General features: G+C 40.0%; 1 protein-coding gene and 1 long non-coding RNA gene across 11 annotated transcripts in view; one reads left to right on the top strand and one right to left on the bottom strand.

Annotated features, from left to right (window-relative positions):
* The window catches only part of LOC145554811 (uncharacterized), a 337275-nt gene that overhangs the window by 270832 nt on the left and 54163 nt on the right, over positions 1-12280 (bottom strand). The gene's annotated exons all lie outside the window — the stretch shown is intronic.
* The window catches only part of tcf7 (transcription factor 7), an 82299-nt gene that overhangs the window by 36851 nt on the left and 33168 nt on the right, over positions 1-12280 (top strand). For all 10 annotated transcript variants that reach the window (XM_081615256.1, XM_081615259.1, XM_081615258.1 and 7 more), the window contains one exon: positions 11985-12111. In XM_081615256.1, the coding sequence (XP_081471382.1) occupies positions 11985-12111 (127 nt within the window). The remainder of the gene's footprint in view (positions 1-11984; positions 12112-12280) is intronic.

The following is a 12280-nucleotide window of genomic DNA, read 5'->3' as shown; positions in this document are numbered from 1 at the left end:
GGTTTCCATTGGTTGGAGCAAAGAGTTTAAATTAATAACAAAATACATCGTTGGCCATCCAAATTTACCACAGAAAAATCTTTTTAAACAGTATAATTTATACGTTTACAACTTTAGGAAATGTGATGCCGTATTCCAAGGAGCTGCTTAAACCTCATAAATATTGGAATAAACTATTACGTTTCATAATAAATGAACCATTAATGAATTTAAAAATGCAGCTGCATTGCCGAGTTACAGGTTTATAAATATACATTATAAATATACTGCTTAATATATTAAGTTATTTAAAATAAAAGTCACTTAGACCATTAAGTGAATCTTACTCTGATCCACCCATTAATTAAAGGATTAGTTTCTCCATAGGGCAATTTAGTTTTTAAATATTGAAAATTTATTTCATCCTGTCATTAAAGCAGTGGCTAAAAATATTAAATGTCTAATTATAATCTGTTATGCTTCTGTTTTTAAGTCTATACGGACGTTAATTTGGAAAACCTGCTGCGTTAATTGACACAGTCACAGAATAAACTCGCAATAATTCGAGCTGTTTTTAAAAAAACAGACAACAAATAACGTGAAATATGTTTTATTCTTATCTTGAATTTATCATTGGGAAATTAAGTTTCATTTATTTAAATTATTTTCTCAAACTTCCCCAGTAATCAGAGTTTTTAATTTTGTTAATTTGAAAGCGAGAGCGAGAGAAAAGGGGAGATAACAGGAAGGAAAACCCAAACTGGTTTAGTTGCATCTGTAAATCTACATTCATCTAAGAAGAGAGGGAAAAAGTACTTTCACTATGACCCGCCTGGCTGCCTTTTATGTGGTATTTGGTGGCGATATTTGTGTAATAAATACATACTGGCACACAGGAAGCGCGTCACTGCAGGGGTTTTTGTTTTCTCGATCTGCGGCGGCATTTCCCATTTCGAGCTTCTGCTCTGGTATTTAAAGCTGAGCTGGCTAGTGAAAGCGGTGCTCAGCAGCCATGCAGGAAAGGTTTCACAATGAGTGAGCGACAGACATTTGCTCCGTCATCTCGTTAACGGGGGGAAGACGGGACCGGGCGGGATCGCGACCTTCCTGTTGCTCCCTCCGCCGTACAGTCGCAGGCAGGAGACTCTGAAAAAGAAAAAGGTCACTTTGGTTGTTTTTTTTTTCTTCATCTTGATAATTGGATAAAAATTTGGTCCCCACCGCAGCCCACAGATAAATCAGGTCAGATAAACACAGTTATTGAAGTTTGACATTTTGCACTCGGGAGGAAAAGAAACTCCTGGTGTGAGAATAAATGCAAACTCTGACGCCTCTCTCTCCTTTGTGTCCGCCTAACAATGCTCTTATCAAACCACTTGGTTTTTTTCCTGCTCTGCTAACTTTCTCCCACAAAGAGACAAATATGGCTGCGGCCTCTATCCATTGTCTGAGCAGACCAAACCCTGCAGGATTTATGTCCTGTGCGGTCGCCTCGTTTCCTGCCGACTCCATGTGTCAATATTTTTGTTGCCGGCGATTACCCGAGTGTCACAAACAAGTTGTTAATTGTGGAACGTTCTGGTGGAAATAAACAAGTACACCATTAATTAGCCGTCTTCAGGACCAATCATTAGAGGTCCCTTTCGCTGCCGCCGCAGTCTCGCAGAGAAAGTCTGTCTCCGTTGACTCATTAAGAGAGTGATAACTCATCTCTGAATGCCATGGCACTGCTCGGATTTGATTTTTTTATTTTTTCTGCAGCCGGTTGTGTCCATGAGCCGGAGCCAGCTGCAGAGTTTTCTCCTTGGCTCAGAGCTTTTCTCACGGCACCAGGCCTGATGAAATCGTTTCTGTAAATGGAGCAGATGCAGATGTCATTTCCTAACGCTGACGCCTGAAGGAAATTAGGTGAATAATGAATCTGAAGGATTTAAAGGGAGTAAAGTCCAAAATCTGAGGGGATGAGAGGCTAACGATCAGTAAAGACTAGATTAAAATGTTTAATCTGTTATCAAACTGTATGGACAAAATAAGAAGCATTTTCAATTAAAAAACACTTTGCTCTGTTTTCTAAATTATTGAATAAATCGACAAATGATCTCAACGGGGCTGCACAGTGGTGTAGAAGGAAGGTTCTGGGTTCGATTCCCGTAGTTGGATGTTCTCCCTGTGCATGGTGGGTTTTCTCCGGGTACTCCTGCTTCCTCCCACAGTCCACAAACATGACTGTCAGGTTAATTGGTCTGTCTAAATTGTCCTTAGGTGTGAGTGAGTGTGTGCATGGATGTGTGTCTCTGTGGCAGACTGGTGACCTGTCCAGGTGACCTGTCCAGGTGACCCCGCCTCTCGCCCAGAACGTTAGCTGGAGAGGAACCAGCATCTCCTGACCCCACTGAGGGACAAGGTGTTAGAGAATGGATGGATGATCTCAACGTAGAGGTCTATTGATCAATAAATCAGCAGATCGCATCATAAATTAACACAAATTCAGTGATTTCCATTTGCATGATTTATTGTTTCTCTCTTTCTACCACAAACTGGATGGTGAATCTAAGGCTTTTGCTTACAAAGACTCAGACCTACAAAGAAAATAATAAAACGAACAATACAGATGTTCAGATTAATACAAACATTAATTGTGACAACGATAAATTAAACTCTGTATCTTGATAAGAAATTTATCACAATAAATGATAAATGATAAAATGTTCACCCTGAGCAGAGATATTCATTGTTTTTAATCTGTGCTTCAGGTGATTGGTGCTCTGATTTGCCGGCCAGTCGTTTCCTTTAGGAGATCGGTGATTGGCCGACACTTTGCATGTGAAACCGATCGAATCTAAAATCAGCCGCCGTCCTCTTCTGCTCTGCAGTGAGACGTTTGGCTGACAGATCGACCCACCAGCTCACGTCCAAACCACATTTCAGCCAAAAATAATTGTTATCGGCCAAACTCGGAATCAGCAGGTCAGGCTTTTTAAAGATTGGTAAACTGCAGTCGGTGCATCTCTGTATTCAACCATGAGACTTGTAAAAAAAAACTGCTATTGTACCTGAATAAAACGGCTTTATATCTCTCTTTATCCCCTGATTAAGATGCTTTCTGAACGCTGCAGACGCAGTTTGAGGAGAATAAAAAGCAGGAATGATCTGCAAACACGTCATTTCAGTGAAGACTGCTTGGTAACATGCAGAAATCCAGAAAGCATCTCGGTTAGCAGCCGCGGTCACTGATTCACCATGGCCACGGCCCAGATGTTCCAGCTGTGTGGCGGACCAGCCTGTGTGTACTTGCATGGGCGGATCTTTGCATACATGCACTCATGCATGTATATGAGGATTTCTGTGTGTGCGTGTGTGTGTGTTCATGTGTGTGTGTGTGTGTGTAATTGGGAGTAGTGGGCGGGCTTGTTGAGGCGGGGGCAGAAGAGTGGGGGTGTTTGCTCCTTTTTTTAAACATAGCTGCATTGTTATGGCTGCTGCAGCTTTGATGTTACCAAACCTCCAACTTAGAGGCTCTCATTTTCGGCTCCTGACTCTGGAAAAGGCAATGACTTCCAGATTGGGGGACCGAGTCACGGCTGGGGCGGGACGGGCTGTGGGGGGTCCCGTGGACGCATCGAGAAGGAACGGGCCTTCAATTTTAACAAAAAGAAATCATTTTTAGGCTGTAGACAAACTAACCACTGGACGTTTGATTTGACTGTTGCGATAATAAATGTCCCTGGACGATAAATCGTCCCAGAAGTTAATAAATGATAATATTGTTGTTTTGAGACAATTTTCAACATATATAATGGTAATAAAGCAAGAACACATTCTGAAATATCAATAAACTTTAAACTCCACTGAACATTTAAACACTGGGAATGGAAGATATTTTAAACATCCAAAATAAACAAAACAAATAAAATGAATTATCCTTCAAAAAAACGGTTTAGTTGAGACCAAAACACCAAACTGAACATTTTTATCATCCAGTTTTTGGTAGAAAAACAATAAATGATGCAAATAGAAATGATTTAGTTTGTAAATTTATCATGCGGTAAATTAATTTATTGCTTATTGCGACGTTTTTACTTTGACTTTATTGAACAAGATTATTCTTTTAAGTAAAACCAAAGCAAACAGTAAAGTATATGAACAAATGAACTTATTTTACATCTTTTACATCTCAGTTCTTATTTTCTTTTAGTATTTCAGTTTATTTATAACTAGTTCATTCATAACTTCATGCATTATGAGCAAACAGACTTTTTACACTTATTAACTCAATGCAGTAATATTTGACATTTAAAATAACAACAGTAATGATTTCTCATATTGATATGCAGGTATGACCGTCTTCATAAATGACGTTTTAAACTGTTTTATGTGAAGTTTAAAGTAGGAAGTTAAATATTTACATTTCTACCTGGAGAAAGCTGAAGAGATTTTCTTTTCTGGAAATTTGTTTTCATGTTTTCTTTCTCAGCAGAGCCAGAAATAAGTCATAAACGTTCATTAGTCATAAAGGATTATTCTGCCAGGTCTTCATGCTTTCACTTTAAAAGCAACAACGTTCCTGATGGAAGAAGTTTGTTTACAAGTTCATCAAACATAAGTGGCGTCTAGGAGAGGATTTTCCAGGCGGTCATGGAAACACATGCTGTCGTTTCCCTAATAAGCAGCTTCAGCCTCATTTACAGATCCTGCTTAATAATTTTCTTCCTTCTTTTGCTTTGTGTGTCTGGTTCAGTGTGTTTGTGCTTCTCTCTCATTGCAGGTGTGTGTGGGGGAATTTACCACACATGAGGCACAAATGGGGTTTTTTCAGCCATAACCATCTGTAGAGATGGTTTTAACATAAAAGCATGAATTTATTTCAGCTTTACTGTGAATTATTATTTACAAATTATGTCATTTTAAAAATATAGACAATAATATAAATGTATCTTAAAATTACTTTCATTTATTTAAATTGTTGCAATTAATATTTTTTATTTTTTTGCATCAAATCCCTATAAATAAGATGCTGTGTAATCAAATTTATATAAAAATGTATTTAAGGCTCTGCTGCTGAACCCAGATACATTTTTATCCACATTTATTCTTCCTTAGAATAGAAATGTTAAAATAAATACAACAGATCCCCCTCCTCTCCGCTGATTCCTGGACTTAATTATTTATATTTATTTTATTCTGTTTATTTTCTCATATTCCCAGAGCAAAAATACACACAATAAAAGTGGAAAAGAAAGAAAATTACACCTAAAATTAAATAAATACGTGAAAAATTAATAATGATAAAGAATGGCTCTTCCCCACTGAGCTCCTCTAGACTAGTGGCAGCAGGAACTGGAAAACAATTGTGTGTCATCATAGGAACATCATAGCTGTAAACGGGATAGTGGAGGAGCATTGATGACGAGGTGAAACAGACAGTAGAAGCTTCTTAAAGAGACAGAGGCCCAATTTCAAGGTGTGCCAATTCAAAGTGATGATATTTCTGGAAAATGCATAATACCGCTCCTTTAAATCAGTTACAAAACCACACAAAAAGTTGTAAAAATAATTAAAACTGAAGAAATAAATCCATTTTAAAAACTTAAATAAGGCAATAAATTCAATAAAGTGAATTTATTGCCTTATTTAACATGTTTGTTCCTGTTTAATGCATTTGCTCTGCCAGCCAAAATGAATTAAAATCATTTGGATATTTAGCTGTTTTTTTCCTTAACATGTTTCACCTGGTAGGTTTTGAAAACTTTTCAAATGACTTGGATCCCCGTCCAAAACGCATTTATTTTTCCCTTTTTTAGCAAAAGATGTCACAAAATCTCCTTTGGAGACGGATTTCCTCTGAGAGTAAAGGTGAATGAGCCATTGTTTGCATCTTTTGTTATTTCTGCTTTGCCACAACCAGGATGACTGAAAGAAGCTGTAAATGAGTGTTTTTAATGTCGCGATCGACGTGAAATGTAAGATTAAAGACTCAAAAGCACTCTGAGGCAGGAGAGAGGATGCTTTAATTTCCTCTTCAAATATTGAAAGAGACTGATCTACTAAGAGTGCCATTTGGAAACTAAAGAATACATTAAAGGCGTTTTATCAGCATAAGGTCTGCTAAATTCAAGTGTGCGCACGTTGGGAAACGAGCGACTGCCGCCGTTATTTTGCTTGCATGTCTTGAAAAAACGTGTGTGTGCGCCAGGGTCAAGGTGGAGGGCTGCGATTACAAACAAGTGATGTCTGAGATCCCATTAACTCCTGTATTCAGCCGCAGATTTCTGTTCAAATAGAGAGAAGATAAAAGGCAGAAACAATATCCTGATGAATCAAAGGCCTTTCAAGCTAAATGAGACTACAGAGACACGGAGGGACACATTTATGATTTTCTGACGCACTTTAAAAGGTGTTGATATCTAATTGTAATTTTTAAAGTAATCGCTTCTTTGAAGTAATTAAATCTTTGATGTAATCAACAAATGGGAGCCTTATTATTCAGCGCTGCTGCCGTTGGCGTCGGATCGGGACGCCGCTCTTTGTCAGTTTGGTTGCTTGATGTTGGCAGAAACATCGTCCAGATTGTCCCACCAGCTCTACGGAGCGCCGTAAAGACGAAATGAGGGGAGATCGGCGCGACCCGCTGCAGAGCAAACAGAAATGAAAGCAGAACGCAGGAACGCAGAGAGCGCAGCGTGTGAAGAAGGGCCTGTTGGACCCTCTGATCCGGTCACAGAGAACATCGTGACCTTTAGGTGTAAACGTTGGCGCATTCGTGTTGCACCATTCATACACATAGGATTTACAGAGGAATAAAAGAATGAATGTGAAGACAATGACGCCAAGGACAAGAAATTTGGGGAAATTAACTTAAGCATCATGTTAAAAGCGTGTACATTTTTACATTTAAAACAGTCATGAAGTTTTCTGTCCTGATTTGAAGGAGTCAACAGTTTCTCTGATTTGATCTGAAGAAACTCAAATCTGCTTTTGCTCTTTTCAGCTTCTCCCCTGAAAGAAGAAGCTGAAAAGAGCTGAGACCTGAACACGGAGAGCTTCCAGCTGTTTTGATTTCAGACACGTCTGAAATGTCTTCAGACTGCAGGTCATGCATCGGCGTATTCTGGAAATGTCTTAAGATGCTATTTGGCTGATTAACCAAAAGACTTTAATTGGCTGTTAAAATCTAAATGTGAGTCCTTGAAGTTTTTACATTCTTTAGTTTTTAGCCTCATTGAGTCTCAAGCAGCAAACAGTGCTGATAACTTGGATGGAGCTAATCAATAGAAACGCAACAAAGTATTTGATTTAATTAGTATTTGGTTTGACAAATGTTAATAAAACCAATCCATAGAGGGCAGCGGCCATGTTTGCTAACGTAAACAGGGCACTGCTGTGTTTTCTACGTTTGCTTTGGGCTTTGTAAAACGTTCTCGAACCTCCCAGCGGTCGGATTCACCTGGAAGTGATGTCACACTTCCAGGAACTTTGTAGTTGACAGCCATGTTGGTAGGCAGTTGCTATGACAACAATAAGCAAGCCAAAAGCTTAGAGCTAGCTCTCACCTCATTCCTAACTTATAAACAATATAAGTACATTACGACTTCTTGAGTACTCAAATCTACCTCTGTGTAATATAAATATGGGTGCTTAGCTAACGTAGCTTTTATCTGCTAGCTAAGACGGACATGAATAACCTAGCTAAGACAAGGTTATTCATGTGAATAACCTTGTTATTCACATGAATAACATGTTATTCATGTGAATAACATGTTATTCACATGAATAACATGTTATTCATGTTATTCATGTGACATGAATAACATGTTCATGTCATATGAACATGTTACATGTGAATAACCTTGTTATTCACATGAAGAGTCCTTACGTCCTTTATTAATCCGTTTAAACATCGATTGTCTGAAGCTCCTCCCTGCTGATCTTCATGAACTAAAAGCAGGAGATCAGAGGAAGCTTGTCCACATCGTCCAACACGTTTTGGTCCCAACAGCAGCCATTTTGTTGACATTGGTCAAGAGTGTCCTTATACTTTCTTTTTGTTGGTCTGGAAGTCGTGGCTCATCCATGCTTTGCGTTCGCCTACCAAGATGGCGCCGATTCCTTCCGGTTCAGACTTGTACAGGTATTATGAGTAAATCGAGCCTCACGACCTGCGGTGTGAACAGAAGTGCTGATTTCACCTGAGTAACATGGTGGACAGACGAACTCGGTCAGTCACTGTGATCATGTATAAAGTGGCGCATCATCAGCATAGATTATGTTAAAAGATGTTGTAGTAATCCATAATCTGAGCAGGGCAATCGTATAGATGTGGAATAAAATGGTTGTGAGAATTACGCCCTGAGGAACGCCACCAGCTTAGAACCAGACAATCAGGCCAACTTTTAGATGCAATGCTATTTTTAAATGTGACTTACTGTATGAAATGTAGCATTAAAGCAGCTGTTTTCCTTATCAGAAACAAGAGAAAACGGCCTTTTCAAGGATAGTTGGCAACGGGTTTAGGATGATATGTTCTGGGAATTACTCATTACTGAGGAATCTGGTGAGTTCTCTGTTAAATAGGTGAAGTTTCAGACATTTGACTGGATTTCCTGTTGATTTGTACCACAAGTTTTTGCCCTGGTGATTTATGTCAGCCTTGCAGGGTGGGTAATTCATCTGCTGTAAATTAAAGGGCTGCTGAACTAGTTCCTCATCTCTTTATGTGTGTGCGCCTGAAGATAGGTGTAAATTTTCACTCTTATCATCTGAGAAACTGCAGGTTTATGATTCATAGGGACTGCAAGTGTTATGCAGTGTGTGTGTGTGTGTGTGTGTGTGTGTGTGTGTGTGTGTCCCACGTGCATGTCAGCACTCGCCTATTGTACCAAAAGTAATTATGTGTAAGTTATGTGTGTAGTGGGGGGTTGAAAAAGGGGGATTTTTTTCTTAAACACAGAGGGGTTGATAATTACGGGTTAAATGAGTGAGCTCAGTCAGCCTGTGAGTGTGTGTGTTTAAAAAAAAAGGAAGGCACAGCGAAAGCCACTTCAAGGCGGACTAATTACCCCGAGGAAGAGAGGAAACATAAATGGACGATTTTGTGGCTATAATGTTACAGCAAAACGTCTTGAGCGACCTCGGCACGTGAAGCGGAGCCACAGCAGATGTGTGTGTGCGACACGCGTTTGCATCCTTCCTGCAGCACATGCTGAGAATTCAAGAAATTCACGCACTTTCGTATTCTGCGGTTGTGCCTCTGAATACTGATGCTGCTGCACAGATATCTAATCTCCAAATCATGTGAGTTCATGTAAAGTTTTTGTCAACTCCTGCCTGTGCTTGATTTTAATGTCATGAAACATTTACAGTCACATTTACCGTCTGCTGATGCAAACTGTGCAGTTTTTGGGATTTTCCCTGCTAAATGTCAGTAATTCTGCAAAAAAAACAAAAAAACAACAACATTATTTCTTCTTCCCTGGATAGAATACTGTAATTAAATGCAAATAAAGTGTCAGGTGTTCTAACAAAAGAGGAAATCAAGTTATTTAGACAAATCAAGAGCTGCTAGCAGCTCCCAGCGAGCAGCTAGCCACGGCTAACGGCAGCTAGCTTCGGTAAAGTTAAATAAAACTAAAGTGCAAAACGTTAATAATGTTTAAAAAAAATTATAAAACAGAAAAAAAATTACTCATGAAAAACTACATATGAATAAATGTTTCTAAAATATATGATAAAATATAATAGTTATAAAGAAAACACAACTGTTGGAGGCGACGACAGAACAGAGGGGAGGAGCTAGTTACCGGTTGCTACGGTAACCAATATCTGGAGAAACGACTTCCGCCTGTCACGGTAACACAATCTGCTGGACGATGAAGTAATTGCAATAAACGATAATATTTTTGTTTTGAGACCATTTTAAAGTAAAATAGACATTCTTAAAGATTAATAAACGTTAAATTATAGTTAATATTTAACACTGGAAGACATTTTAAATATCCAAAGTAATTAAACGAAACAACAGAAAATACAAATAAAATTAATTATGAAGTCTATGTCAACAATAGCAGAGGCTTTTACCATCCAGCTTTTGGGAGAAAGTCAAAAACGATAAATCGTGCTGATGGAAATGATTGAGTTTTACTGTATTCGTCATGTGATTAATTGATTAATTGCTCATTGTGACAGGCCTGGCTGCAGCACAGAGTGGTAATGCAACTTTAACCCGTCCTTCTGTTTTGTTAATAAAGTCATAATCTCCCGTTTTGAGCGTCTCTTTTGCCTTTTTACGGCGCAGAAAATCTCACACGTGTCGCGTTGTGTTTGTGATGAAGCAGCTCTTTTTGCCAGAATCTCCACATCTTCTCAAACCCAAAGATTTCTTTTTCATGTCTTCAGATCATTAAGAATGCAGCCCATCTTATCAAACCCGCGTGCTACCTGCTGCTCCGTCTCACACACTTCTGCTGCCCGGCACAAGAGGCGGCACGTTTTGTTTTCACGTGCCTCAACATTAAACGCGGCTCGGCGGTTTGATCTCTCCAACCGCTCGTCGTGTGGCATACACATGAGGGTCCGTCTCTGTTTGCGAGTTTGGTCAGAGTAAGACTTTAAGATGCTGATGGATAGTGTGTGTGTGTGTGTGTGTGTGTGTGTGTGTGTGTGTGTGTGTGTGTGTGTGTGTGTGTGTGTGTGTGTGTGTGTGTGTGGAAGCTCTGCCTTTAAGTGATAAGGTATTCACTTTGTAACTCAGCAGGAGGCCCAGCAGGTTGCACCAAGATCTGCCGCTCTGCAGTGCTGCTTAATGCAAATGGACCCACATCCGTCCATCTCCGATTATAGAAGGCGTTTTCAGAGAAATGTTCACGTGGATCAGAAATCCTCGTCTTTTCTGAGCGTCACCCGGTTATTCACGCTGAAACATGCATGTATGTAACAATGACCAAAGCGAACAGACATGTTTCTGAGCCTGAGCGGCCCGAACGCCTCCAACTCTGCAAACCGCTGCGACATATCGGATGTCGGCCACCATGCCGAGAGCATTAGCAGCAACCAGATTTCACATAACTTATTGAGAGCCATTTGTAAACAGAAACATGAAAGCAAACTGGCTCGCACGCAGCCTCACTTGATCATCAAAGGCTTATCGATCGGACGGTCCTCCTCCCGCTCCGTTTCTCCTCCTCTTCCATGCTCCCCTGGAAACAAGCGAGAGCAAAGTACGGCCCATATGGGGTTTTTCCAAAACATGCTTAAAATGTCCAGGTTTTTCCTTCATGTATGAGTGTAGATGTGTGTGATTTCTGTCCTGTTGTTTAAAGTTAGAACTGCAGGTTTTGGTTGTTGTGTGTTGATTTTGTGGTTGTGAAACTGAGATTTAAACCTTTTCATGTCTGAGGAAACGTTACAAGCACACACGCAGCATCATGCTGATGAAATTACTTTTCACTTTACATCATTTTCATCCTTTGATTTACCTGAAAGATTTTATTCACTGTCAGCTTCAAAACACTGTTAAATTGTTCCTTAAGTGAAAGGTGACTCTTTTGTTTTTATGATTGTAAGAAGAATAGATCCATTTCATGTTGTTGTTGACATTTGGAAATTTCACACAAAGCTGAAGGGCAACAAGGCGATTCTTCTCCTTTGCATCCATCAAACTGTTAACTAAATCAAACCTGGAGATGAAGCTCTCATTAATCCAGTGCATTTCGCCACAGCAGAGGGTAAATAACGCAGGAAACTGTTGGAAAAATAAGTCAAAATCACTTTTTTCTCGCTCTGTGTCGACTCGTTGCCATAACAACCAAAGAAAATGCAGATGTTTGTTTCAGGATTCAGCACCAAGAAAGACTCGAGCATTTCTCAGCTCTGTGTGTGACGTCACGCTGCCATACGGCTAAATATTCAGACATTAAAACATTTACGCAGCTTTTGGAAATAATTATCACGACGATGATTTTAATGAAACCAACTTGATGTGTTTGGTGTCGCTGTGTTTCCGTCAACAGTCCAACAAAGTGTCGGTGGTGCAGCAGTCCCACGGGATGCATCCGCTGACGTCCCTGCTGCCCTACGGCAACGAGCATTTCAGCCCCAGTCCACCGCACCTGCCCACAGACATGAGCCAGAAGACAGGTGGGAACACACACACACCCATGCACACGCACACACACACGCGCACACACACATGCGCACACACACACACACACACATGCACACGCATGCACACACACACACACGCACACACACACACAGGCACGCACACACGCACACACACACACACACACACGCACGCACACACGCA

Source organism: Poecilia reticulata, chromosome 14 (assembly GCF_904066995.2).
Source record: "Poecilia reticulata chromosome 14, P_reticulata-male-v2, whole genome shotgun sequence".
NCBI lineage: Eukaryota > Metazoa > Chordata > Actinopteri > Cyprinodontiformes > Poeciliidae > Poecilia > Poecilia reticulata.
Note: the sequence above shows the minus strand (reverse complement) of the source record. Positions and strands in the feature narration are given on the sequence as shown.